Source organism: Dipodomys merriami, unplaced genomic scaffold (genome assembly GCF_024711535.1).
Source record: "Dipodomys merriami isolate MVZ:Mamm:240054 unplaced genomic scaffold, mDipMer1.0.p SCAF_57, whole genome shotgun sequence".
NCBI lineage: Eukaryota > Metazoa > Chordata > Mammalia > Rodentia > Heteromyidae > Dipodomys > Dipodomys merriami.
Genome location: NW_027206146.1, coordinates 890,378 through 916,932, shown reverse-complemented (window position 1 = coordinate 916,932; position 26,555 = coordinate 890,378). Strand labels below are relative to the sequence as shown.

The window sequence follows — 26,555 nt, the reverse complement described above, 5'->3', positions numbered from 1 at the left end:
CTTCTTCTTCTTCTTCTTCTTTTTTACTTTTAAGCTACTAATGGGTCAAATTTCAGTTAAGAAACAGTCTGGGGAAAAAAAAAAAAAAAGAAGGGAGGAGCTGATTATTTGTGACAGATGCTGCTGCGGAGTTCAGGGAAGGTGTGGAAATTGCCCACTGAGATTGGTCTTGTGGTGGCCATTGCTGTTGCTTGTGGAATGGAAAAGGCAGAAGCTTAATGAAAATGGCTTGAAAAATGAATGGAAAGAGAAAAAAAAAAAAAAAAAAGAAACAGTCTGGGGACTGGATCAAGTTGTAGAGTCTCAATCTAGCAAGGAATCCAAACAAGCTCAAATTCCAGAAATGTCTAAATAAATAAATAAATAAATAAATAAATAAATAAATAAATAAATGTGAATGCTTGATCCAGACACTTGAGTCCCAGAAGGGGCTGGGCCAGGCACCGGAGGCTCATGCCTCTCATCCTAGCTATGCTGAAGGCAGAGATCTGAGGAGCAAAGTTCAAAGCCAACCTGGGCAGCAAAGTCCAAGAGACTCTTATCTCCAATGAACCATCAAAAAGTCAGAAGTAGAGGTGCGGCTGGAGTACTAGAATGCCAGCACATTTTGTCACCAGGGTCTCTGCCTAGGAAACTTGGTGTTACAGAAAAGAAAGACTGGGCTGGGATATAGCTCAGTGGCTGGCCTAGCAAGTCGCTTGCCTAGCAAGTACGACGTCCTGGGTTTGATCCTCAGTACCAAAAAAAGAAAAGAAAGAAATGGTGCTGTGGCTCAAGCAGTAGAGCGCTCGCCTTGAGCTGAAGAGCTGAGGGACAGCTTTCAGGCCCAGAGTTCAAGCCCCATAACCAACCAAAAATAAAACAAAAAAAATAATTTTGCCGGCCATGGTGGCACACGCCAGTAATCAACAAGGAGGATGAGGCAGGAGGATCACGAGTTCTAGACCAGCCTGGGCTACACCTTGGGACTGGGAAGGTGGCTCAGTGGTAGACCACTTGCATTGCATGCATGAGGCCCTGGGTTCGGTTTCTCAGCACCACGTAAGCCAAAAAGAAAAAGCCGGAAGTGGCGCTGTGGCTCAAGTGGTAGAGCGCTATCCTTGAGCTGAAGAGCTGAGGGACAGCGCCCAGGCCCAGAGTTCAGGCCCCATGATCGGACCAAAAAAAAAAAAAGAAAAAAGAAAAGAAAGACCAAGAGGGGGTAAGGGAAGGCAACTGGAGTGTGTGCAGTGGAGGAGGTGGGGTCACCAGGTCTGTCCCAGTGTGGACAGAAATGCCACCCAGAAAGCAGGAGAGTGGACTGGAGGGCCTAAACTGGCCTCTGGAGGCAAAATGAACCCACAAAGTTGAACCCACAAGTGGACTTGGATGGATGTGGATTGGGTCCCCAGACAGCAAGCATTAGGGCAGGGGATAAGGTGGGGATAAGGAGTGATGGGGAGAAGGGCTTACTTGGACCCCCAGGGCAGAGAGTAGAGGACACTGGAGGCTCAAGCGTCCTGGTCCTGGGGACGATAAGGGGTGGAAGTTTGGATGTAGAACTCATAAAACTAAGCTGGGCGCCGGTGGCTCATGCCTGGCATCCTATCTACTCAGGAGGCAGAGATCCAAGGATCATGGTTCAAAGTCAGCCTAAGCAGGAAAGTCTGTGAAACTCTTATCTCCAATAAACCACCAGAAAATTGGAAGTGATGCTGTGGCTCAAGTGGTAGAGTGCTCGCCTTGAGCTGAAGAGCTGAGGGACAGCGCCCAGGCCCAGAGTTCAAGCCTCATGACTGACAAAATAAAAATAAAAAGAACTCACAAAACTAGAAGAAGGAAGTTAGGGGCTCCCCCAAACTGGGGTGTTGACTGCTGGGGTTTGAGGAGACAGGAAGTGGTGGTTTTGGGGCGAGGTCCTTTAGGAACTGACCAGTCCAGCCCAAGACTGCTGCTGGGTTTGGACTTTGCCTGTGTGGCCCGCCTGCCAGTCCAGCCCCGCCCGACCTCAGCCTTTCTCAGCCTTCCTGGATGGAGCTGTTATCCAGCCCTAGATAGACCAGGAGAGTGAGGGAAGCAGAGCTTGAGGGGATGAGGGCCCTGGGGAGGCCCTAGCTGGGAGTGGACACATGGGGAAGTGAGGACTGACCACTGGAGACGATAAAAGGACGGTGCTCCTAAGCCATGGCTGGCCTCTGCCTCTTCATTGCTTCTGCCTGAAGCCAATTCAGTCCAGCAGGAGACACCTAGGTCTGCTCTTCACCTGCCAGCCTGAGAAAAGGCCGCTGGCTCCGCCTCCTCCTTCAGAGCCAGAATGTGGGGCTACCTGTCTCTTGTGCCCATCTCCCTGACACTATGGGCTAGTGCTGGTGTCTGGCTGGTGTGAGTATTGAAGCCCAGAGGGCTGCTTGGATCTGAGGGAGGAGGCTTGGGTATAGACCTTCAGGTCTGAGGGAGGAGGCTGGGAGCTGTAGTTCTGGGTCTGAGATAGGGGGCTTGGGTCTAGACCCTTGGGTCTGAGGGAGGAGGCTGGGGTCTGGACCCTCAGGTCTGAGGAAGGAGGCTCTGGACGCCCAAATCTGTGCTGTCAATGAGGGAAGGGTCTGGCTGCTTGGAGAAAGGGCCTTGAAAGCTCCCTCCTCACATCAGGGTGTTTCTCCACTGCAGTTTTGCCATTGCCGTGATCAACAGGGACGTGGACCTCACCAAAGACTTCCCCTTCATCAGGTGGTTGTGGGGAGAATACAGGGAGGAGATGGGAGGCTGGGGCTGGGGTCATGACCCACAGGATGACCTTCCATCTTCTGCAGCAAGTGTGGATCTTTCCCGCCCCAGAGCTGCATTTTCAGCCAGGTCCTCAACATAGGAGCCGCTATGGGTAAGAATTCCCTTCCTGCCAGCCTAGGCCAGGAGAGATAACCCCAGCCTCCTCCCTCAGACCCAGAGGTCCAGGCCCCAGCCTCTTCCCTGAGACCCAGCCAAAATGTGTAAACCCCAGTTCCTCGGCCTTCACATCCAGAAGTCCAGGACCTTTGGCCCCAGTCACTGGCCAAGGCCATTTTATTCTCCTCTACCTCTGTACCAGTTCTACTGTCATCCCTGAGGAGGGTCACAGTCCTCCCTTTGCTCTTCTCTCAGTTGTCTGGATCTGCATTGTGCGTTACTACCAGCTCCGAGACTGGGGTGTCAAGACATGGCCCAACCAACTGATCCTGTGGTCCGGGATCCTGTGTGCTTTGGGGACCTCTGTAGCTGGCAACTTCCAGGTAAAGCTGGCACTGCGTGCCCATCCAAGTTTGGCCAATAGATGATGGACTACAGCTCCCTGCATTCCTTGCAGCCTAGATGGGCTAATTCTGGAGAATCTGCTTTGCAAGGCCTTGTGGGACTTGTAGTTTCACAACTTACAGGCATTCCAGGGCCCCACCCACATTCCAGCTTCTTCCACTGAGATGGACTCTCAGACTTTACTGCTTGGAACTAGAGTCCTCCCAATCTCAGGCTCCCATGTAGCTGAGATGACTGGCACTGTCACCATGCACAGCTATTGCATGTTCTGCCAGGGTGATAGCCTTCCATTTCTGAGCCTCTCAAGTAGGTTGGAGTACAGGCACAAATGCCCAGGCACCTCATTTAACCTAGTCGGGTTGGTTCAGAGCTTCTTCCCCTCCCTCCCCCGCCCCCCCGCCCCCCCCCCCCCCCGCATCCTGCCCATCCCCATTGCTCTTTTCTTGCTGTTATAGACTTCCTCTCAATTCTCCTTTTCTCCAGGAAAAGAATCAGAAGCCCACACACATGACTGGGGCCTTCTTTGCCTTTGTCCTGGGTAACATCTACTTCTGGCTGCAGATCATTCTCTGCTGGTGGGTGAAGGGCCTGCCCCAGCCTGGGGCCCCCTGGATGGCTTGGTTGCGTCTGGGACTCTGCAGCCTCTGTACCATGCTCATGGTGGCCAGTATCCTTGTTGGGAGTCGAGGGGGGACTGGGGATGGCTCTACATCAACACCTTGGCTGTGTGTCCCTTCACAGCTCTGGGTCTCTCTTGCTTGAGACCTCAGCTTCCTCTTGAGAAGCAGTGATTTGGAGACTCCCACCTGCCATGGAACCTTATCTCCATGTTTTTTCCAGACACTTTCAGGGTTTCTTTCTTTTTTTTTTTCTTTTTAGAAGTTTATTTTTTTGACGGTTGTGGGGCCTGAATTCTGGTCCTGGGTGCTGTCCCTCAGCTCTTCAACTCAAGGCTAGTGTTCTACCACTAGAACCACAGCGCCACTTCCAGCTTTTTCTGTTTTGTTTTTTGCTTATGTGGTACTGAGGAATTAACCCAGGGTCTCATGCATGAGAGGCAAGTACTCTACCACTGAGCCAACTTCCCAGCCCCCAGGGGTTTCTTAAATTCTCAGATAGGTTGTGAGGTGCAGATAGGACCACATCCCTGAGGTGCTGAGATCTATGCCTGGCATGCTGATAAATACTAGGAAGATGCACAAATAGCAGTGTTTGGGGCACCCCCTACCCCCAGGGCTGTCATTGGGCTGGGTCAGGGGTATAGAGTAGAAGCAGGTTCAGACACGGGGCCTCTTGTCTGAGGCCCTTTGTGCAGGTCCTCGGTGGAATTAGTGGCAGGCCGAAGGCAACAGGATGGGAATCTATTTCAAAATTGGCAAGTGGTAGGTGCTAGTGGCTCTCACCTGTAATCTCAGCTAGCTATTCAGGAGGCTGAGATCTGAGGATCGAGGTTCAAAGCCAGTCCAGACAGGAAAGTGTGTGAATGAACCTCTTATCTCCAATGAACCACCAACTGTGGTTCCAGTGATAAGAGCACCAGCCTTGAGTGAACACTAAGGGATAGAGCGCCAGACTCTGAGTTTAGGCCCCAGTACCCTCCCACACACAAAAGACAAACATGTGAGAACAGAAAGATCTAGAATCCCTGTAGGGAATATAGGTGAGAGGGCTATCACTGAGGTGACAGCCAGCCTGGGTGCCACTTGGACTAGGACATGTGGACACCTCTGGAAACCTGGAGATGACCTTGGCCTAGGTCAAGGTCACACCTGGGCTCCTGGATCCTTTGAAGTGGTGTCTGGCCCTTGACCTGGATGTGAAGTGCTGGTCCTGTACTCCTCTAGGCTGCGGTCTGCCTCTGCTGCCTTCGAGTGGGCCGTGGCCATGCTGCTCTTCCTCCTCTTTGGCCTCTTTGCCGTGGACTTCTCTGTTCTGGAAGGCTGCACCCTGAGTCTTCAGCCCTTGCGGAGTCTCACGCCCAGGCCCTCAGCCTCCCCAGGCCTCCACTCCCTACCCCTGGCCTCCCCCCCCCCCAGGCCCTGAAGCCTTGAAGACCCACCTGCTCCAGACACTCTGACTGGGAGGGGGGGAAGGGGGGAAAGGCCTCACCCCTCACCCTCACGGGAGAAGAAATGGGGCTGACCTCTGGTTGTTGCCTAGATGAACCAGTAGGGGTATCTGCAACAGGCCAGGAAGGGGATCCATTTCTATTTCTGTCCCGGAGCCCGTGGACAGGTCTGTGGGAAGCTTGGGACACCAGGTGCAGCTGGCATGGGAGCACCCACCCGCGCCTGCCCCGTGGCCGCCGTCAGGGCCACCCTGAGAGACCAAGGCCAGCCAGCCCTCCCTGATCAGGCTATTTTATTATTATTTTTTGTGGTTGCCGCCGGTGGAATCAGAGACACGGACGCAGGCAGGATCACGCGAAACCAGAATTCCTTCCGGGAGAGCAAATCCGTACAGAAGGTCTTGGGGGAGGGCGAAGGACTGAGGAGGGGGGAGGAGGGCCCAGGAAGGGGGGGTTGGGGATGACGCAGGGTCAGGGCCCTGTCCGGATCTGCTAAGCCACCCCAACCAGCTCCCCTCCCTCCCCCACCCCACCCGCAGAGATTGATCAATAAATAAAATAAATAAAATAGAAACAGCTCCCCGCCCCCTTTTTTGCCGTAGATTTCCCCCCACATTGGGCACGACCCTAGAACCCCATCCCTGCAGGGTGAAGCCGGGTTTTGTGTGTCCCCCCCCTCCCGACATATTCCTTGGGCCTTATTTACAGATTCACAGTTGGGGAGGGGCAGGGAAGGTGGGTAGAGGGGGCTCCCCTCCTTCCCTGGCCCCCTGGCGTTAGGGCAAAGGGGTCCCATTAGTAGCTAGGAGCTTCTTGTCCTTGGGGGGGCCTCGGCGCGGGGAGCTGCTCAGCTCAGGGTCTGGGTGGCTGGAGGGGGGCTGCAGGCTTCGGGGTGGAGCGCCAGCAGGCCGGGTCTGGGCTCCGTTCTTCTCATCTGTGGGAAGGGGAAGGGAGAAAGGAGGTGTCTGAGTATTCTCCGTATTCCCCAAAGTCCCAGTGGAGACCGCCTCAAAACAAATCCTCCTATCAGTCAGTGCGACTTCAAGCCCTAGAGATGGCCTCCGGGGACAACGATCCACAGAGCCTGGACTTTCTTTCCTAGGTAGGGGCCGCACCCCAAGATTGTGGGTTTGAGGCCTACCTGGGCTGCATGGCAAAACTCTATCTCACAGGTGCACACAGGACAAGGTGGAGAACACCCAGTCGTGGGTCTTGGACCTCTAGCTTCCAAAATGCTAAGGCTAGCTTTCCTTGGCAACAGGGCCCATCAGGGCCTCATGTGCTCTCTGGTTGCCCCTAGCAACCATGAGGGAGACCAGGGTTTCTCACCCAGCATGCCTTTAGATGGCCTCTGGCTTTGAGGGCCTTTCTGAGAGGGGCAGAAGTTTGAAGGCACCTGTGCTCCACCTCCCTGATCCCACCCCCGCCAAGTTGCCCCTAATGTCCCTGTTCCCTCCCAGTTTAGACAACCAAAGATGTCTTCCTACACTGTTAAGTGTCTCTTGGGAGGCTGTGGCAGACCAAATAATGGCACTGTGCCCCTCAAGGTGGCCACACCACAGCACTGACATATCTTCCCTGTGAGGAAGGGTTCATCTCTTTAGGTGAGGAGACTTGCTTGGATTATCTGTGTAGACCCAACTCAGTCATGAGGTTTTTTTGTTTTTTTGTTTTGTTTTTGTTCGTCTTGGGGCTTGAACACAGGGCTGGCGCTGTCCCTGAGCTTTTTTATTCAAAGCTAGCCTTCTAGCACTTTGAGCTGCAGTGCCACTTCTGGTGGTTTTATTGGAGATACGAGTCTCATAGACTTTCCTGCCCCGGCTGGCTTTGAACCACGATTCTCGGATCCCAGCCTCCTGAATAGCTAGGATTACAGGCTGGCTCAAGGCTAGTTATGAATTCTTTTTTTTTTTTTCTTCCCAGTTCTGGATCTTGAAGTCAGGGCCTGGGCACTGTCCCTCAGCTTCTTTTGCTCAGGCTAGCACTCTACCACTTGAGCCACAGCTCCACTTGCAGCTTTTTCTGTGTATGTGGTATTGAGGAATCCAACCCAGGACTTCATGCATGCTAGGCAAGCACTCTACTGCTAAGCCACATTCCTAGTTATGAGTTCTTATTTATTTATTTATTTGTTGGTTGTGGGTCTTGAACTCTGGGCCTGGCTGCTGTCCCTCAGCTCTTCAGCTCAAGGCGAGCGCTCTATCACTTGAGCCAGAGCACCACTTCTGGTTTTCTGGTGGTTCATTGGAGATAAGAGTTTTACAGCCCAGGCTGGCTTTGAACTGCAATCCTCAGATCTCAGCCTCCTGAGTAGCTAGGATAACAAGTGTGAGCCACTGACACCCAGCACTAGTTATGAGTTCTTCAATGACCTAGCCAAGGTCAGAGCCAGAATAGTACTTCTGGCTGACTCCCTGGAAGAGCCACAAGCAAAGAAGTATGGCTAGAGCCAGGTACTGGTGGCTCAAACCTGTCATTCTAGCTACTCGGGAGGCTGAGATCTGAGGATTGCAGTTTGAAACCAGTCTGGGAAAAAAAGTCTCCATGAGACTCTTGCCTCTAATTAACCACTCTGAAACCAGAAGTGGCACTGTGGTCCAAAGTGGTAGAGCACTAGCCTTGAGCAAAAGAGCTCAGGGATAGCATCTAGGCCTGAGTTCAAGCCTCATGACTAACATAAAAAAAGCGTGTTCTGCCATGGGGTCTCTGAGGCAGGAAGCCCTGGGGATCCTGATGTCAGCCTTGGGAACGCTGGGAGGGGCAGGGCATCTGCACTGTAAGGCTTATAGGGTGACAGCCTGTATAGTTTCCACTTGTTTGGGCATGGTGGCCCTAGGAAGCTAACCTGGGGACAATTCTAGTCTGTCGTGAATCTCTGGTCCTCAGAGTGAAGACCTAACCCTGGAGCTCAGTGTACCCCAGTGACTAGGGCACCTGGAGGCGGGGCCTCCTTATCCTGAGAGGGTCTGGGATGGAGCGGCCAGGCCGGCAGATGACTGCCCTCTGGTGGCCACAGTGTGCTTGGCGCTCTCATTGCCAGGATCCCGCCTTGGAACTCTATAATAAAGTCAATGATGGTCAGGGCAAGCATGTCGAATGTCATGGCTGAACTCAATGCCATCCTCAAGGTGCTAGTACCGAGGTTGGGCCTTTGAGAGGTCATGATTAGTGATTAGCCAAGGTTCATGTGCTTCTTTTTTATTTTTATTTTTGCCAGTCCCATGGTTTGAACTTGGTATGGGCTCTGTCCCTGGGCTTTTGCTCAAGGCTAGCATTCTACCACTTGAGCCACAGCATCACTTCCAGCTAAGATAAGAGTCTCATGGACTTTTCTGCCTGGGCTGGCTTGGAACTGTGATCCTCAGATCTCAGCCTCCTGAGTGGCTAGGATGATAGTGTGAGTCACTGGTGTTGGGCTTCATGGGCTTCTACATAAACCTCAGAGATCCCACCCTTTCCACCCCATAAGGACCCAACAAGAAGGTGAGCAACCCTCTATGGACCAAGAAATGAACAGGTCCTTGTCAGACACTAGATCTGTAATTTGATAAGGGGACCTTTCCAGACGTCAGACTGTGAACAATAATTTTCCCTTTTAGGATTACAGATGTGCTCTACCGGCACCCAGCAACAATAAATTGATCCCAGAAGCTGGGTGCTGGTAGCTCACCCCTGTAATCCTAGCTACTCGGGGCTGAGATTTGAGGATTGCGGTTCAAAGCCAGCCTGGGCAGAAAAGTCCCCGTGAGACTCTTATCTCCAATTAACCACGCAAAAACTGGAAATGGCTCAAGTGGTAGAGCGCTAATCTTGAGCACAAAGAGGCTCAGAAACAGCACCCTGGCCCTGAGTTCAAGCCCCATGATGGACAAAAAATAAATTAGGTCCCAGAAACACCTCCACTGTTCCAGGAAAACCAAGGTTGGCTGGTCACTTTCCTGCAAAGTGTAGGGCAACTTTAGTGGCAAAATAATCTACTTCCCTCCTGCCCACCCCCCAAGGCAGTGGCCACTCCAGAGATAGGTCTCTGGGGGTGAGGGGTAGCTGAGTTGTCCCTTCTCAGTCCCTAACCTCTGGCTCACAACAATGCAGGTGGGCCTTAGTAGACAATGGCCAGAGAGACCAGGAGGAAGGCCCGGATTTCCCACTGCGGAAGCCTTGTCTCTCCCAAGCCACCCATGTATGTCTGCTACCTGTAGCCCCACACTCACCTGCTAGGGCCTGCACGGAGGGCTGGTCATGAGTGCTCAACAGCTGGGCCTGAATGGTCTCCACCACTCGCTTGAACCGTCGGCTGGGACCTGGGATGGGAGGGCAAGCAGTACTCAGTGAGATGGGGTAGGGAAGTAGGGCCAGCTTCCCATCAAGCCCACAGCACCTCCTCTATCTGCCTCATTAGCGCTCCCCCCCACCCCCAACCCCCCATTCTGCTGGAACCCACATCAATAGTTTGGAGAGGAAGGGTTTCTGTTTGTCATTTAGGGAATGCCTTAAACTCAGATACCTTAAAAAACAACAGGTCAATAGGTATTGGTTTCTGTGTAAATAGGTTTAATTGCTTATTCATTAATGATGCTGTGGAGAACCAGAAATATAAGGAAAATAACTGGGAGAGAGGAAAAACCTTGAAGTGAGAAGAGGTTCTACATGTCAAGTATTTAGAGGGAGAAAAAAAATCCTGTCAGCCATGTAGAATCCTGCCCAGCCTGATTTATTTATTTATTATTTATTTATTTTTGTCAGTCATGGGGCCTGAAGTCTGGGCCTGAGTGCTGTCCCTCAGCTCTTCAGCTCAAGGCCAGTGGTCTACCACTTGAGCCACAGCACCACTTCTGGCTTTTTCTGCTTATGTGGTGCTGAAGAACCGAACCCAGGGCCTCATGCAAGCAAGACAAGCACTCTACCACTGAGTCACCTTCCCAGTCACCCCAGCCTGATTTAGATGAGCAAACTCATCTGCTGGCTGTGACATCTTAAGATTGGTGATAAGAGCCAGGTGCTGGTGGCTCACGCATGTAATCCTAGGAGGCTGAGAGAGATCTGAGGATCGTGGTTCAAAGCAAGCCCAGGCAGGAAAGTCCTTGAGACTCTTTTTTTTTTTTTTTGGGTCTGGTTGTGGGGCCTGAACTCTGGGCCTGGGTGCTGTCCCTCAGCTCTTCAGCTCAAGGCTTAGCGCTCTACCACTTGAGCCACAGCGCCACTTCCGGCTTTTTTCTTTTTTTGCTTATGTGGTGCTGAGGAATGGAACCCAGGGCCTCATGCATGCAATGCAAGTGGTCTACCACTGAGCCACCTTCCCAGCCCCTCTATGAGACTCTTAGCTCCAATAAACCACTAGAAAACCAGAAGTGGCACTGTAACTCAAGCGGGAGAGCACTTACTTTGAACTGAAGAGCCCAGGGACAGCGCCCAAGCGGAGTTCAAGCCCCATGACCAACAAAACAAAAAAGGGGGGAGGGACTGGGAAGGTGGCTCAGTGCTAGAGTGTTTGCCTTGCATGCATGAGGCCCTGGGTTCGATTCCTCAGCACCACATAAGCAGAAAAATCTGGAAGTGAGGCTGAAGCTCAAGTGGTAGAGCGCTAGTCTACAGCTGAAGAGCTGAGGGACAGTGCCCAGGCCCAGAGTACAGGCTCCGAGACTGACAAAAAAAAAAAAAAAAAGGTCAAAAGGACAATAAATTTGTAATCCTTGACTATCCAAACTCCCACTGTGGAGACTCAGGAACCAAGATGTGGAAATGATGTGGGTTTTCATGTCTTGATTGGTTGTGTCGGCCTGGAGTTACAAGCTCTTGAAATTGCAACTGAGCAGCCCACAGGAAGTTCTACAATGGATTAGTGATACCTGCACTGAGTAAGGGACTGATCTTTTTTTTTTTTTTTTGGGTCCAGTCGTGGGACCTGAACTCTGGGTCTGGGCGCTGTCCCTCAGCTCTTCAGCTCAAGGCTAACACTCTACCACTTGAGCTACAGCACCACTTCCGGCTTTTTTCTTTTTGCTTATGTGGTGCTGAGGAATCGAACCCAGGACCTCATGCATGCAAGGCAAACAGTCTACCTCTGAACCATCTTCCCAGCCCCAAGGGACTGATCTTTGAGGATAGCTGGCTTTGTGTGTGTTTGCCCTTCTGAGCTAGGATCTTAGGATAGTGCATAGTGTAAGGAGGTCTGGGATGAACCTCAGCTCTGCCACGGGTCATTGAGGGCCTTCACGACAGAGTTCTTTCCTGTAATACGGGAGATTAATAAAAATCTAATTACCCACCTCAGTGGCTGCTTGAAAGCTTCCATGATCACCCATACTTGTAGAGAGAATGAGGAAGGAGAGAATGTTGCTGGGGGCCGCAGCACTCCAGTCCAAAGAGACTCACCAGAGATGAGGGTGAAGGTGACGGAGTAGACGCCACCCCCACTGCTGCCATCTCGACGGGATGAGGGCTCTGGGCCTTCGGAGGAACTGATGTCCACCTGGAAGCGGACAGGCTTCTGGAAGACGGAGGGGCCGCCGCTGGCCTTGTACTCGGCCCTGAAGCTGGTTTGTGACAATACACTGTGACTCAGGCTGGGGATCTGAAAGGGGGGGGGGACACAGACGGATGGGGTAAATCGAGGGAATGGAGAACCACCGTAGACACAGCTCGGCCCAAGAAACTACAAGATCCGGAGGTAGGGGTGGGGGGAAAGGCCCCTCCTCAGATTTGTAGTTTCTTCTGCCCTACAATAAATAATAGGGGAGGAACTGAACTAACTAATCACAATGTCCTGGGGACTTGAGAGCTCCAACAGTCCCAGGCTTCAGGACCACCTAGCACAGCCTGCGACCTCCACAGCTACTGCATATCTATCCTTCCATGGACTGGAATCTCAAGTCCCACCATCCCTAGAGTAAAGGACGACTCCCCAATGATCTCCTGCCGGCTGGGACCAGGTGTCAGGGGAACTCTGGCTCAACCATCTTCCGCTGAGGCAGAACTCTGGCTCAACCATCTTCCACTGAGATCTGGGAAACTGCCACATGTTCCGTCTTCTGGGTCCAGTCATCTTTTTTTTTTTTTTTTTTGTCGGTCCTGGGGCTTGAACTCTGGGCCTGGGCGCTGTCCCTCAGCTCTTCAGCTCAAGGCGAGCGCTCTACCACTTGAGCTACAGCTCCACTTCCGGTTTTCTGGTCGTTTATTGGAGATAGGAGTCTCACGGTCTCTCCTGCCTGGGCTGGCTTTGAACCTCAATCCTCAGATCTCAGCCTCCTGAGTAGCTAGGATTACAGGTGTGAGCCACCAGCCCCCCGCCCAGTCATCTTTTTCTGACCACATCCACCCCCCTCACTGCCAAACTACAAATCCCGTGAACCCTCACAGGAAGTCAAGCCAGGCAGTGCTGGGTTCAGGGGTTAGCCCCTGGGTGCTGGGTGCTGTGTGGGCCCCCAAGGCTCACCGACAGGAAGGCATGGACGATGTCCGCTTTGATGCTGCTGAGGGGTTTGTCCTTTAGCACAAGGAATATCTGTTCTTCTTTGTCCAGGGAGATGAAGTTCCCAAACCAGGAGCGCTTGGCCAGCCTGGGTGGGAGAGGCCAGGGAGAGGGGGGGTCAGGATGGTGCCACGGGCTGGGTCCCATTCCCATTCTCTATTCCCTGTGGCATGCACTCTGTTTTTGTTTTTGTCAGTCATGGGCCTTGAACTCACGGCCTGGGCACTGTCCCTGAACTCTTCAGCTCAAGGCGAGCACTCTACCCCTTGAGCCACAGTGCCACTTCCGGATTTTTCTGTTATGTGGTGCTGAGGAATCGAACCCAGGGCCACATGCATGCAAGGCAAGCACTCTTACCACCGAGCCACTTTCCCAGCCCCGGCACTCACTCTGGAGATGACTCTGGCGTCAAACTGGACATCTCCTCAGCGGTGGGGACTAGAGGGGAAGGGGAGAGAAAGTGGACAAGCTCTGTCCATCATTCAGTGGCCAGTAGTCACCCCCTTTCCAGGAGGCTGGACCCCAGAGGACTCAGACTCGACACCCCCCCCCCCCCCCCCGCCCCGTGGCTAAACTCAACTGGCCTGCATCCTGGGTCCTGGGGAGGCCTTTCAGCCTGGGCCACGCCCCTGGGGCGGGCTAGGGTCATGGGCCAATGGGGAGGAGATCCGGAGCCCAGGAGGGCAGGTCCTTCCAGCGGGCTCCGCCCCCAGATGCAGGCCCTCTACCTCCTCTCCCCCAAACCCTGGTCCCTTTGGCCTCCTTCCTCCCTGAGGCCCCCACGTTAGGACTCATCCCTCAGTACCCCAAGCCTTGCACCCCAGAACCCATACCCTGCATTTTGCGCCGGTGGAAGCGAGGGGAGCCCAAGAAACTGTTGCGGATGGAGTTGAGACGACTCCTCCAGGCTGCTCCCCCGACGCCGCCGCCTGGGCTGGGAGGTGGCGTCGTCCCCGGGGTCCCAGTGGGGCTGGCCCGGGGTGTGTGCAGGGGTGAGTGCAACGGAGTGCCCCCGGAAGAGCGCGGGGAGCCTGGGGGTCCGGGCAGGGGTGTGGAACGGGCACTGGGAGGAGGGGGCTGCTCCCCGGCACCCCCGCCTCTGGGGCCCCGAGAAGGCAGAGTCTGCGTTTTGGAAGTTGGGGAGCCTCCACCCCTGGCCTCGTCTCCAGCGCCGGGCTCAGGTGAGAAGGAGAAGACTGGACTCTAAGGAAAACGGTCTGGTGAGACGGACTACAACTCCCATAAGATTCTAGGAGCATCACCTGCCCATGCTTGCAGGAGCTGGCCCTGAAGCATGCTGGGACATGTAGTCCAATCGGTTCCCCACTCATCCATCCTCCCAGGTAATCCAGGCCGTTAACCCAGATTGCCCACGGTAGGCAAGGTGGGGGGTAGGGTGTGTGTGGGGGGTCTTCTGCTCAATAAATAAGCGAGTTTTCCAAACACACAACAGAGCCCTCTCTGATGAGGATTTGGGCGTCTAGCCTCCTGTGACTCGGGCCTGGTTTGGCTCAATTTTTGCTGACCCATAAACTTTACCCCCTCACCCCGGTTAATACCCTGGGGACCTGGCCTTACCCTTGGGCTGCTCAGAGGGCTGGAGGACAGACCAGTGGATGCTCCACTCACACTGCGGGACCTGTTTCCAGGGCAGATTGACATAAAGACATGAGCCCACAGGAGGCCAGAGGACTTGCCCCATGCAGGCTTGGTGGGGGGGTACAGGGGCTCCCACCTCTGGCTGTGCTGGGCCATCTCTAAGGCCCGTCTGGTGGGCACTGGGGATCCACCCCCGCCAGCATCCGTGATGCTCAGGACTTCCATGGACTTGCGCTCGGGTCTCCGTTTGCCGTGCCGGCTCAGCATGGGGGAGTCCACACGTTTCCGAGGTGGGTCTGAGAGAGGGGAGAGTAAATTAGATGGAGCTTCTTCAACAGATGAGGAAATTGAGGTCTGGAGCAGAGAGAGGAAGTGGTAAACACTCATCATCTGGGTGAACACGGGACCTCAGGGCCTGCTGTTTATTTTGGCTCTCAGGAATCCTGGAAGTCCACCTTTCCAGCCCTGTCTTCTCACCGGCATCATTGCGGGGAGGCAGGTCCTGGTCTTCACAGCTGGGATACCGCTCCTTCCGATCCAAGAGCAAATAATAGATCATCTTTTCTTGGTTTTCCCTGAGAGAGAGCAAGGTGGGAGGCAGGTAAGAGGACCTGAGGTCTCACCCGCTCCCGCCTGCCTGGACCTCTGCTCAGTCCACCCAGCAGTTCAGCTTCTAGTGCTGTTTTCCTAGGTGACCCACAAAGTTGGTTTCCTATCTTGGTTCAGCACACATTTCAGCCTTGCTTTGCATTTCCAGTCCATCTCTCTGCATTTTTTTTTTTTTTTGGTCGGTTGTGGGACTTGAACTCTGGGTTTGGGCGCTGTCCCTCAGCTCTTCAGCTCAAGGTGAGCGCTCTACTGCTTGAGCCACAGCGCCACTTCTGGTTTTCTAGTGGTCTATTGGAGATAAGAGTCTCACGGACTGGGGCTGGGAAGGTGGCTCAGTGGTAGACCTTGTATGCATGAGGCCCTGAGTTCGATTCCTCAGCACCACATAAGCAAAAAGAAGAAAGCCGGAAGTGGCGCTGTGGCTCAAGTGGCAGAGTGCTAGCCTTGAGCTAAAGAGCTGAGGGATAGCACCCAGGCCTAGAGTTCAGGCCCCACAACCGGACAAAAAAAAAAAAAAAGAGTCTCACGGACTTTTCTTGCTCAGGCTGACTTTGAACCATGATCCTCATATCTCAGCCTCCTGAGTAGCTAGGATTACAGGCATGAGCTACCGGCACCCGGCTCTCTGCATTTTTTTTTTGGGGGGGGGGGAGGGGTTGGTTGTGGGACTTGAACTCGGCCTGGGTGCTGTTCCTGAGCTCTTTAGCTCAAGGGTAACAGTCTACCACTTGAGTCATAGTGCCACTTCCTGTTTTCTGGTGTTTTTTTGGAGATAAGAGTCTCATGGGGACTTTCCTGACTGGGCTGGCTTTGAACGGTGATCCTCAGATCTCAGACTCCTGAGTAGCTAGGATGACATACAAAAGCCACAGTGCCCAACTTCTCTCTGCGTTTCTTGCCCCACTCTGTCCAGTCTGCAGGTGCCCAAGGCCCTGGAGTCTGGCTCCCTCTGCTGGCCACCGTGGGAACTGCCTCCTCTGGCTCCAGGAGGGTAGGGCTCATGAGCTGGGGTGTGTCTGTTTTGGGGGGGGAAGGGGGTTGTTGAGAAATGAGGTGGGGTTTGAGGAGGGGTGGAGATCTTACTCCTCACTTCGCAGCTCCCGGTGCAGCCGCTCACGGTCCCTGAAGCAGCCCAGCGACGCCATGCTCTCCAGGACGTCGGGGTCCAGCTCTCCGTTTGAAGGCAGGCTCCGCATGGCTACCCTGCGGCCTGGGGCTGGCTCCAGGCACGGGTCTGGCTCGTGCTTCCCACCTCTGGGACAGGGGAAAAAGCCTGTGCCAACGGGCCTGTGGCATCCTAGATGCCGTGCCCACCCAGCATGCCCCTCTCTTCGGATCCCAGGAGTCCTGGCCTTGTCCCTGCCTCTTCTCTGCTTGTCAACCCCCCCTTCCTCCCCAGCCCAGTTGTCCACATTCCCTTTACTCACAGGTACCATGGGTGTTTCTGAATTTGCTCCAGCTGTGAAGGGGCGGGTCATAGAGAAGCAGAAATCAGGTCACACAGTAGGTGTACAATTGAAAGCTGATTTGGGGGTGTGTGGTGTGTGATGCTCCTAACCATTAGACTCCCCATCAGGGCAGGATGATGCACACATCTTGCCCTGGCAGCGACTGAGCGCATCCCTGCTCCTGTGCATTGGTGGTGGGACCAGTCCAGTCCGGTCTGGGACCTCTCTCCCCGAGACCTTCTCCTACTTCCCCGCTCTCATTCCCTTGCACTCACACTGAGCCTCTTTTCCGGTTCCACCTCGATCATTCCCCTCAGGAGACTCTGGCAGTCAGGAGGAATGAAGTGGGGCATGTGGAAGACGCCTCGTTTCACCTTCTCCAGCAGCTGGCGAAGGTTGTCATCATCAAAAGGCAGAGCTCCCTGCACCGGAAATGACAGCACCTCTGCTTATACGCTCACGGCTCAGGATGGCCTGGGCCCAGGTCCAAGCTTCAACCAACACAGGCAGCAGAGTACAGGATTTGTGGGTAGGGAAACTGAGGTACGAGAAGCTGGGTAGTTTACCCCAGGCCTCCTAGGATGTAACAAGTGGCAGCACAGAGATTTGCAAGGAGCAGCCTGATGCCAGAGAGAAAGAGGGTTTTCCCTGCTGGACGCCGGTGGCTCATGCCTGTCATCCTAGCTACTCAGGAGGCTGAGGTCTGAGGATCAAGGATCAAAGCCAGCCTGTGCAGGAAAGTCCGTGAGATTCTTATCTCCAATAAACCACCAGAAAACCTGAAGTGATGCTGTGGCTTAAGTGGCAGAATGTTCACCTTTAGCTGAAGAGTGCAGGGACAGCACCCAGGCCCAGAGTTCAAGCCCCACAACTGACAAAAAACAAAACAAAACAAAACAAAACACTCAGAACTTTCCTGCCCGAGTTGCCTTCAAACCACAATCCTCATATTTTTAGCCTCCTGAAGTAGCTAGGATTATAGGTATGAGCCGCTGACATCTGGCTTCCTGATATTTTTTTTTGGGGGGGGCATCCTGGGGCTTGAACTTAGAGCCTGGGCACTGTCCCTGAACTCCTTTGCTCAAGGCTTGTACTCTACCACTTGGGCCACAGCTCCATTTCTAGCTTTTTCTGTTTATGTGGTACTGAGTAATCAAACCCTGCTAGGCAGGCACTCTACCCACATTCCCAGCCTCCTGACTTTTTTTGTTGGTCCTGGGGCTTGAACTCTGGGCTTGGAAGCTGTCCCCATACTCTTCAGCTCAAGGACTGCTCTACCACTTGAGCCACAGAGCCACTTCTGGTTTTCTAGTGGTTTATTGGAGATAAGAGTCTTACGGATTTTCCTGTCCAGGCTGGCTTTGAACTGTGATCCTCAGATCTCAGCCTCCTGAGTAGCTAGGATGACAGGGTAAGCCACCGGCACCCAGCTCTGACTTTTTTTTTTTGGTTGTTGTTGTTGTTTGTTGATCATGAGGCCTGAACTCTGGGCCTGGGTGCTGTCCCTCATCTGTTCAGCTCAAGGCTAGCTCTTTACCACTTGAGCACCACTTCCAGCTTTTTTCTGCTTATACAGTACTGAGGACTTGAACCCAGGGCTTCATGCATATAAGGCAAGCACTCCACCATTGAGCCACCTTCCCAGCTCTCTGACTGGTTTTTGAGATAAGGTCTGTGTCAATTTTTTTCCTGGACTGGCCAGGAACCATGATCATCTCACCTCTTCCTCCCCAGAAGCCAGGATTACAGACAGGTGCCACCACACCTGGCCCTGAATGGTGAGTATTTTACAGGCAAGAACCCAGGATAGGACAAAAGACATCCTTGCTCTCTCATGAGGCTCATGTTGCAAATCCAGAAGCAAACAGCTAGCGACATAATCACAAGAGCAGGGAGGGAGGCTTTTCTTGGGAAGTAGGGAGCAGAGACCCGAATGAGCCTTAGATCAATGACCAAAGAGCAGCGTCCTTGAAAGAGGATAGGACTTGGGAGAAAGAGAGCAGAGGCTTGCATCTCACATTTGCAACAGCAGCCCCAGGATATCGGTGAGAAAGGACTTAACTCCTGTGAAGAATAGAGAATGATACGTGCACCCCAGGGTGATGGGAAGGACCTCGAGAGGGTGGGGACGGGATAAGGGGTGAGCCTTTCAGTGTCCCAAGGACAAGTTGTCTGTGTCTTCACATGACCTTGCAAAGAGTGTCAAAGAAAGCATATGAAGACACCCAACAGGCACCAGGTCCTGAGTTCAAACCCTAGTATCGCCAAAAAATAAATGACCAAGCAAGGCTGCCCAGTAGCTTCACATCTGTCATCCTAGCTACCCAAGGTGTTGAGAACTGTGGTTTGAAGCCAGCACACACAGGAAAGTTTGTGAGACTCTTATCTCTAGGGAACCACCCAAAAGCCAGAAGTGGAGCTGTGGCTCAAGTGGTATAGTGCTCTCCTTGAGCAGAAAAAGCTCAGGGATAAAATAGAGGCTCTGAGTTCAAGCCCCAGGACCGACACACACACAAAATAAATACATAAGTTAACTAGTAAATTAAGTCTAGAGAGGTTCTGGGAAGGTGGCTCAGTGGTAGAGTGCTTGTCTTGCATGCCTGAGGCCCTGGGTTCGATTCCTCAGCACCACATAACCAGAAAAAGCCGGAAGTGGGACTGAGGCTCAAGTGGTAGAGTGCTACCCTTTGAACTGAAGAGCTTAAGGACAGCGCCCAGGCCCAGAGTTCAGGCCCCACGACCGACAGAAAAAAAAAAAAAAAAAGTTGGGCTGGGAAGGTGGCTCAGTGGTAGAGCGCTTGCCTTGCATGCATGAGGCCCTGGGTTCGATTCCTCAGCACCACATAAGCAAAAAGAAAAAAGCCGGAAGTGGCGCTGTGGCTCATAGTGGTAGAGTGCTAGCCTTGAGCTGAAGAGCTGAGGGGCAGCATTCAGGCCAAGAGTTCAGGCCCCACAACCGGACCAAAAACAAACAAACAAAACCAAAAAAAAAAAAAAAAAAGTGAGCAACAGAGGAATAATTCCTACAAAAGAGCAGTCCTGAGAGCCAGTCAGAAAACGGCCACAGGCCCTTCCGGCACGCCCATCTGGGCATGCCTTGCACATGTCCCTCCTCACAATCTGGTGGCTGGAAATTTGGCTGTGGAACAGAGCTGGAGGGCCACCGCCTTGGTCGGTTGGCAAAACCTCATCTAACAGCACTTAAGTCATAAATGTGGAGATGAGCAGGGAGGTGAGGACACTGCCTATGGTTCTGTGCCCCTTGGGGTGGGAATGTTCTAGAAATGGAGGAGGAGGGCCAGGGACAACCTTACCACGAGCAGGGCAAACAGAATGACACCACAGCTCCACATGTCTGCCCGGCGGCCGTCATACTTCTCCCCCTGGAAGGGAGGGAGAGTCATGGCGTCTCCATCCCGGCCAGGCCCCCAGCAGCCTTCATGCCCCCCTCCCCAATACCCTCCCCACTCCCCCTGCCCGTCACTGACCTTGATCACCTCTGGGCACGCATAGTGGGGGGACCTGATAGACGAGAGAGTGTGGTGAGTCTCCAGGCAGCTGCCCACCGTGCCTCCAGACACCATGGCCACCACCACTCACCCGCAGCTGGTCTCCAGGAGGCTGTCCCCCACCTGCAGGGACGCCATGCCGAAGTCTGCGATGCGGATGTTGTTCTTCTCATCCAGCAGCAGGTTCTCTGGCTTCAGGTCCCTGTGGCTGAGATTGGGAGGAGGGGAGAGGGGAGGTGCTGGAGGGCTCAGCCTCAGGGCCTTCCTCCAGGGAGACCCTCCTCACACAGGCACCTTCTTTTTTTTGTTTGTTTGTTTTTTTTGTCGGTCATGGGGCTTGAACTCTGGGCCTGGGCGCTGTCCTTCAGCTCTTCAGCTCAAGGCAAGCGCTCTACCACTTGAGCTATAGCGCCACTTCCGGTTTTCTAGTGGTTTATTGGAGATAGGAGTCTCACGGTCTTTCCTGCCCGGGCTGGCTTTGAACCGCGATTCTCAGATCTCAGCCTCCTGAGTAGCTAGGATTACAGGCGTGAGCCACCAGCGCCCGGCTCAGGCACCTTCTCGTGACAATCACAAGCATGCTAAGAAAACCCTGTGTGTTCAACTTGCAAATCTCTCTCTCTCTCTATCTATCTACGTCTTTTTTTTTTTTTTTTTTCTGGTCATACTGTTTTCCTTTTTGTGCTGGTCCTGGGGCTTGAACTTAGGGCCTAGGCATTATCCCTGAGCTTTCTGTGCTCAAGGCTAGTGCTCAATTTTTTTTTTTTTTCCAATCCTGGGGCTTGAACTCAGGGCTTGGGTATTGTCTCTGAGCTTCTTTTGCTCAAGGCTAGCGCTCTACCACTTGAGCCACAGCACCACTTCCAGCTTTTTCTGTGTATGTAATAATTGCGGAACCAAACCCAGGGCTTCATGAATGCTAGGCGAGCACTCTACAACTGAGCCACCTTCCCAGCCCTAGTGCTCAAACTCTTGAACACATAGCTCCACTTCTGGCTTTTTGGTAGTTCATTGCAGGTAAGTCAGTATCTTACAAATGTTTCTGCTTGGGCTGATTTTGAATCGTAATCCTTAGATCTCAGTCTCCTGAGTAATTAGGACGACAGACATGAGCATCCGGTGCTCCTCTTTCTTTGTTGTTTGAGGCAACGATTTTCTTTGTAAGCCCAGACTGGCCTCCGAGTCACAGTCCTCCTGTCTCCACCTCCAAAGTGATGGGACTACAGGTGTGTATTACAGTGCCTGGCTGAATTTGGCACATTTTACCATATCTCTCCCACTGTATATTGTCTCCCCCTGGGATTATTTTGTCAGCAAACCCAGATATATGAATAGGTACTTTGGGGATAAATAGGAGGCTAAGATCTGAGGATCAAGATTTGAAGCTAGCCTAGGCAGAAAAGTCTGTGAGAGGCTGGGCACCAGTGGCTCACACCTGTAATCCTAGCTACTCAAGAGGCTGAGATTTGAGGATCAAGGTTCAAAGCCAGCCTAGGCAAGAAACCCCAAGAGACTTTTTTTTTTGGGTCCAGTTGTGGGGCCTGAACTCTGGGCCTGGGTGCTGTCCCTCAGCTCTTCAGCTCAAGGCTAGTGCTCTACCACTTGAGCCATAGTGCCACTTCCGGCTTTTTTCTTTTTGCTTATGTGGTGCTGAGGAATCGAACCCAGGGCCTCATGTATGCAAGACAAGTGCTCTGCCACTGAGCTACCTTCCCAGCCCCCAAGAGACTTTTATCTCCAATAAATCACTCAGAAAACTGGAAGTGGTGCTGTGGCTCAAGTGGTAGAGGGCTAGCCTTGAGCAGGAAGAAGCTCAGGGACAGTGCCCAGGCACAGAGTTCAAACCCTAGGACCAGCAAAAAAATAAATAAATGAAAATAAAAATATTTCCATACCAAGTAATAGTAATAGTAATAATACAATAACAGTAGTAACAATAATAAATATTGCTACCCAAGCTGCTCACTGGGCCCTCCAGCTCTTGGGCCAAAGTCATGCATGCAAGGGGCAGGCCGTGGGCATGAGAAGTTTCTATTTGGAGTCGACTTGAACTGGGTCATGAGGATTGTTAAATACATTGGATGTTGCCCCCAGAGGCCAGAGTCTGTCTTTTGAAGGAGGAGCTCCTGAAAAGGAAGGGTCTGCCTCTTGTGGCTGCCGCCCAGCCCTCCCACCCCCACGTGCCCCTTGCAACGCTGCTGCCCCTCAGGCTGCCACTCACCAGATGGAGTAGCTGTGGCAGAAGTCCAATGCGGACACGATCTGGCGGAAGAACTTCCGGGCTTCCTTGGGCGTCAGTCTCCCCTTCTTGACCAGGTAGTCAAATAGCTCACCTCCAGACACGTGCTCCAGAACCAGGTACCTAAGAGATACGGAGGAGGCAGAGAGCTGGAAGGGACATGGAAGACCTAGGGCCTGGTATCCCTCTTCCATTGGTCCTGAAGGCAAAGGCCCCCACACATTCCCATAAGCCTCTGAGATACAAGAGCCTCATTTCCATGACCCACTGGGAGAAGGGACTCCAATCTCCGCCGCCAGTGTCTAGGAAGCCCACACTTCATTCCCAGAGTCCCAGGTCAATTTCACAGAGATCTATGCTTTGATTCAGAGTTGTTTTTAGAAGATAACTCCCTTGGCAGGGGGAGGTCAGAAACCCCAGTTCCCACAGGACTGTGGGAAATAAAGACCTTACTCCCATTCCTTCCTGAGAAGCCAAGTTTTTAATTCCCACACTTTTAATTAGAAGAAAATCAAATTCTCATTTTTTCTCTAGCAGGAAAGATAGGAATGTGCACCAATAGGAGACTACAACTCCCACCAGCCTCTGGGAAGTAATGTCCCAATTCCCATCAAGCACTTGGATCCTAATGCTCCAGAAATCCGGCCAGGCAATAAGAGGTTTAAATTTCTCATTTTCCATGTGCTCGTGGGAAACGATGGCTCAGTTTCCACAAATTCTTGGACACCAGAGAGTCCTGTGTGAAGCACAACTCTCATGGGCCCTCTCCCACTGATGGTGGATGGGGAGTGGTAACGCTACCTGTTGTGACAATGGCCCGCTGCCCTGCTGCCACTGCAGGGCTGAAAACTACAACTCCCATCAGTACTCAGGGCAGGTCTGCTTCCTGTTCTAACTTGATGGATGTTCAGAGTCACTTAGTCCCCGAGGACTGGGTGATGGGGGTAGGACTCTGTCCCCTCTTCTGCTGCCTAACACAGCTGGTCTGGCCCTTTGGGTCGGCAAAGTCTGTACAAAGGGACTTATTCTCTAGAGCCCAGACAGCTGGACCTCACTGACATCTGCAGTATCTGTATAGACTTACAGATACCAACACAGGACCCTTAAAGGAGGTCTAATGTTGGGGTGTTCAGCCATGACACCTGGATGATAGCCTTCATTGCTCCAGAGTGTGATTCAGAAAGGTTCTTCCTAGCCGGGTGCTGGTGGCTCACGCCTGTAATCCTAGGTACTCAGGAGACTGAGATCTGAGGATCGTGGTTCAAAGCCAGCCCGGGCAGGAGAGACCGTGAGACTCCTATCTCCAATAAACCACCAGAAAACTGGAAGTGGCACTGTAGCTCAAGTGGTAGAGTGCTCGCCTTGAGCTGAAGAGCTGAGGGACAGCTCCCAGGCCCAGAGTTCAAGCCCCAGGACCGACAAAAAAAAAAAAAAAAAAGAAAAAAAGAAAGGTTCTTCCTACGTGCATAAGCAAAAAAAGGGCTGTGCACCCTAGGTAAGCTAGCTCTGGTTGAGAATGTCAACACTCTTACCTGTATACACAGGTAAGGTGTATATATACAGGTATACAGTGTACATACAGGTATATGGTGTGTGTACAGGTATACAGCGCATGTACAGGTATATAACATATATACTGGTATGTACCAGATATCTGGGTATTTCAGCATGAGTGTTCAGCAGGTATACTCCTGCAGTTGAGGAAGTGAAGGCTGGGGCTGGGGGCAGTGGGAGGCTCAGCCTCTGTCCTCCTCTGTCCCCTACTCAGGATGATTGGGCCAGACAGTCCTGCACTAGGTACAGGTGAGCCTGAGAGTGGCTGGGGCGTGTTGGACAAAAGGGACTAGGCCTTTGGTGGTGCAGCCTGAAAGCTCCCATCTTCCCAGGCCCCACTAGGGGCCTATTTCTGGGAAGGTCTCACCCTAGCTGCGTGGGGAGGGCAGATGGGGTGCTGGGTGGCTATAAATAAATACCTACAAATATTTCTTGTTCTCATACACGTCGTGGAGCTTGAGCACGTGCGGGTGTTCGATGAGTTTCAGGATGGCGATCTCTCGCTCCACCTGAGGGACCATAGGAACCAAGGTCAGTGTGGCCTCTCTGTCTGTGCCCCCCTCTCAGCCCAAGGAATCCCCGTCTCTCTCTCTCTCTCTCTCTCTCTCTCTCTCTCTCTCACACACACACACACACACACACACCTTCATCAGCACTGATTCCGACAGCTTCTCCCGATTCACGATCTTGATGGCAACCTTCTGACCCGTGATGCAATGCACCCCAAGTTTAACAAGCCCTGGGGAGCAGGGTGCAAATGTGAAGTATATTCCTGGAGTTCTCCCCTCCCCCCTGCAAACCTTAGCTCCCAAGTCTCCGCTTTGCCACTTGGTTTCCTCTGCCTTCCTGCAAGCTCTTTAACAGTAGCCTGAAACAGCCTGACCAGAACTCCTTCCACCTGGCCAACCCTTCACCTCCTAGGCTTACTCTGATCCTTCTGGTATGGTATGCCTAGGTTTGTCTTTCCATATTTTGTTTCTCACTCTCTTCCAATCTGCCTCCTTCAAGTCTCTGTTTCTCCCATCAGTTCTTGAATCCTCTGTCTTTGAGCCCTTTACAAAGCCCCAGGTATCTCAAAGAATATCATCTCCCATCTTCTCCTTTCCCTTTCTTTCAAACTTTGGCTCCTCAATTCCTTTGCCTTTTGAAATCACAGTCCAGAGCTCGCGAGCTCCACTACTCTTCTCCAGATTCTAGTTCCAGGATGGACCACCCAGCCCTCAGATCTGCACACCTTCCCCTGTGACCTCTGGGGTCTGGACCACAATCTTCCACCTCCTCCTGATAGGGATGGAGGCAAAAATTCTCCTCCATCAAATCTGGGTGTCAAGACCCCGGCCTTTCTCTCTGAGCCAGGAGTCCAGGCGTTTGCCTCCTCCCTCAGACCTGGAGGTCCAGGCCTCTGCCCCCTGCCTCCCTCAGTGGGAGAATTCAGGTCAGGAGCACCTTCACAGGTCACCGCGGGGGCCTGAGGGGGGGTCAGGCCTCCTTCCAGGCCTGTCTTAGACCTCGGACCCCCTCTTCACAGGGCCTGTCTGAGGGGAGGCACCCCCCCCCAGCAGCAGGGAGGCTTCGGGGAAGAGGCCGGTGGCTGGCACCTCACACCCAGGAGGGTCACTGCTGCTGGGGCTCCTCCCAGGAGACCCTGCTCCTCCTCTCCACGCCCCAGCGGCTGTCAGGGGACCCCATGCACCCCCTCCCCACCTCCCCCCAGCCTGCGGGGCAGGGCGGCGCTGGCTCTCCCGGGCCAGAGGTCAGCGGGAGAGAGGCCAGGACCAGGCGGGAGAGAGGCCAGCACCAGGCGGCCGGCCTGCGCCTCCGCCCGCACCTCCACCACCCCGCCCCGGCCCCGGCCTCCAACAGCCCCAGAGGGGTCGGGCTGGGGGCATGGGGGGCGCAGGCTGGGTCCCCAGAGCGCGGGGGCCGGGCCCGCACCCCGCGCCCCCCGCGCCCCGCCCGCTCCGCTCACCGGTCTGCCCCTTGCCCAGCGTCTTCTCCAGCCGGTAGGGACCCACGTACTGGGCGTGCTGCGGCGGGTGCGGGTGCGGGTGCGGGAGGTGGTAGGCGGGCGCGCCCCCGCCGCCCTCCTTGCCCCCGGACGACATGGCGCCCTTGGCCCCGGCCCGGCCGGCCCCCCGGCCGCCCCCCCTGCGGCCAGGCACCCCGTTCCTCCGGTGGGGGCCGGCGACGGCCGCGTCCCGGCCCCCCCGGCCGCCGCCCGCGTCCCCGGGGGTCCCCAGGGGGCTGGGCGGGGCCCCCCGCCGGCGGGCCGCGGGGCTGGGGGAGGGGGCGCGGGGGGGTCAGGCCCCGGAGTCGGCCCGGCCCGGGGGCGCGCGCCCCCCTCCCCCGAGCCCCCCCTCTCCGCGCCTCCCCCCGCCGGGGGGGTCCGAGCTGCGGGCCGGCGGACGCTGCGGGCCGCGGTGCCCCCGCCCCCCCACGCGCCCTCTCCTCCGCCTCCTCCTCCTCTCCGCCTCCCCCCGCCACCGCGTCCTTTCTCTCCGGCACGCTGACATCACCATCCGGGGACTCCGGGCCCTTCCCCAAAGTTAACCCTTTCGGAGGGGGCGGGGGAGGGGTGGCGAGGGGCGGGCCTGGGCACCCGGAGGGGGAGAGGGGGTGGGGAGACGCCGGGAGGGGAGGGAGGCAGGAGGGGGACAAGGAGGGATGAGGGGATGCGGGGATGCAGGAGGATGCTGGGATGCAGGAGGGATGCAGGAGGATGCGGGGATGCAGGAGGATGTGGGGATGGAGGGATGCAGCAACGATGCAGGGAGCAGGGGGATTCAGGGATGCA

At 54.1% G+C, this 26,555-nt stretch overlaps 2 protein-coding genes across 5 annotated transcripts; one reads left to right on the top strand and one right to left on the bottom strand.

Moving 5' to 3' along the window:
- Window positions 1–1,971: 1,971 nt before the first annotated feature.
- Window positions 1,972–5,619, top strand: Tmem150b (transmembrane protein 150B). 3 transcript variants are annotated; one of them, XM_070000610.1, is made up of 6 exons: window positions 1,972–2,361; window positions 2,647–2,706; window positions 2,790–2,857; window positions 3,118–3,245; window positions 3,829–3,934; window positions 5,090–5,619. In XM_070000610.1, exons 1-6 carry the CDS (start codon window positions 2,294–2,296, stop codon window positions 5,308–5,310), a joined length of 651 nt encoding a protein of 216 aa, XP_069856711.1. In that variant the 5' UTR covers window positions 1,972–2,293; the 3' UTR covers window positions 5,311–5,619. The 3 variants fall into 3 exon arrangements, with proteins under 3 accessions (XP_069856711.1, XP_069856712.1, XP_069856710.1); XM_070000611.1 differs by having other exon boundaries at window positions 3,751–3,842; window positions 5,112–5,619; XM_070000609.1 differs by having other exon boundaries at window positions 3,751–3,934.
- Brsk1 (BR serine/threonine kinase 1) lies at window positions 5,612–26,019 on the bottom strand. 2 transcript variants are annotated; one of them, XM_070000607.1, is made up of 19 exons: window positions 25,731–26,019; window positions 24,406–24,500; window positions 24,185–24,270; window positions 22,190–22,330; window positions 20,060–20,176; window positions 19,948–19,981; window positions 19,774–19,842; window positions 16,735–16,881; window positions 16,439–16,470; window positions 16,095–16,265; window positions 14,880–14,977; window positions 14,539–14,698; window positions 14,382–14,442; window positions 13,637–14,006; window positions 13,193–13,241; window positions 12,768–12,891; window positions 11,708–11,906; window positions 9,547–9,636; window positions 5,612–6,269 (listed from the first exon to the last, which is right to left on the bottom strand). In XM_070000607.1, the coding sequence occupies exons 1-19, from the start codon at window positions 25,864–25,866 to the stop codon at window positions 6,112–6,114; spliced, it is 2,337 nt and encodes a 778-aa protein (XP_069856708.1). In that variant the 5' UTR covers window positions 25,867–26,019; the 3' UTR covers window positions 5,612–6,111. The 2 variants fall into 2 exon arrangements, with proteins under 2 accessions (XP_069856708.1, XP_069856709.1); XM_070000608.1 differs by lacking the exon at window positions 25,731–26,019 and having other exon boundaries at window positions 24,181–24,270; window positions 24,406–24,487.
- Between the last annotated feature and the right edge of the window lie 536 nt (window positions 26,020–26,555).

Coding starts and splice junctions, on each gene's coding strand:
- Tmem150b (XM_070000609.1), top strand. CDS start 2,294: ATGTGGGGCTACCTGTCTCTTGTGCCCATCTCCCTGACACTATGGGCT. Junction 2,707..2,789: donor AAAGACTTCCCCTTCATCAG/GTGGTTGTGGGG, acceptor CATCTTCTGCAG/CAAGTGTGGATCTTTCCCGC. Junction 3,246..3,750: donor CTGTAGCTGGCAACTTCCAG/GTAAAGCTGGCA, acceptor CCTTTTCTCCAG/GAAAAGAATCAGAAGCCCAC.
- Brsk1 (XM_070000607.1), bottom strand. CDS start 25,866: ATGTCGTCCGGGGGCAAGGAGGGCGGCGGGGGCGCGCCCGCCTACCAC. Junction 24,271..24,405: donor CGGAATCAGTGCTGATGAAG/GTGTGTGTGTGT, acceptor ATGGTCCCTCAG/GTGGAGCGAGAGATCGCCAT. Junction 9,637..11,707: donor CACCTTCACCCTCATCTCTG/GTGAGTCTCTTT, acceptor CTCCCATCCCAG/GTCCCAGCCGACGGTTCAAG.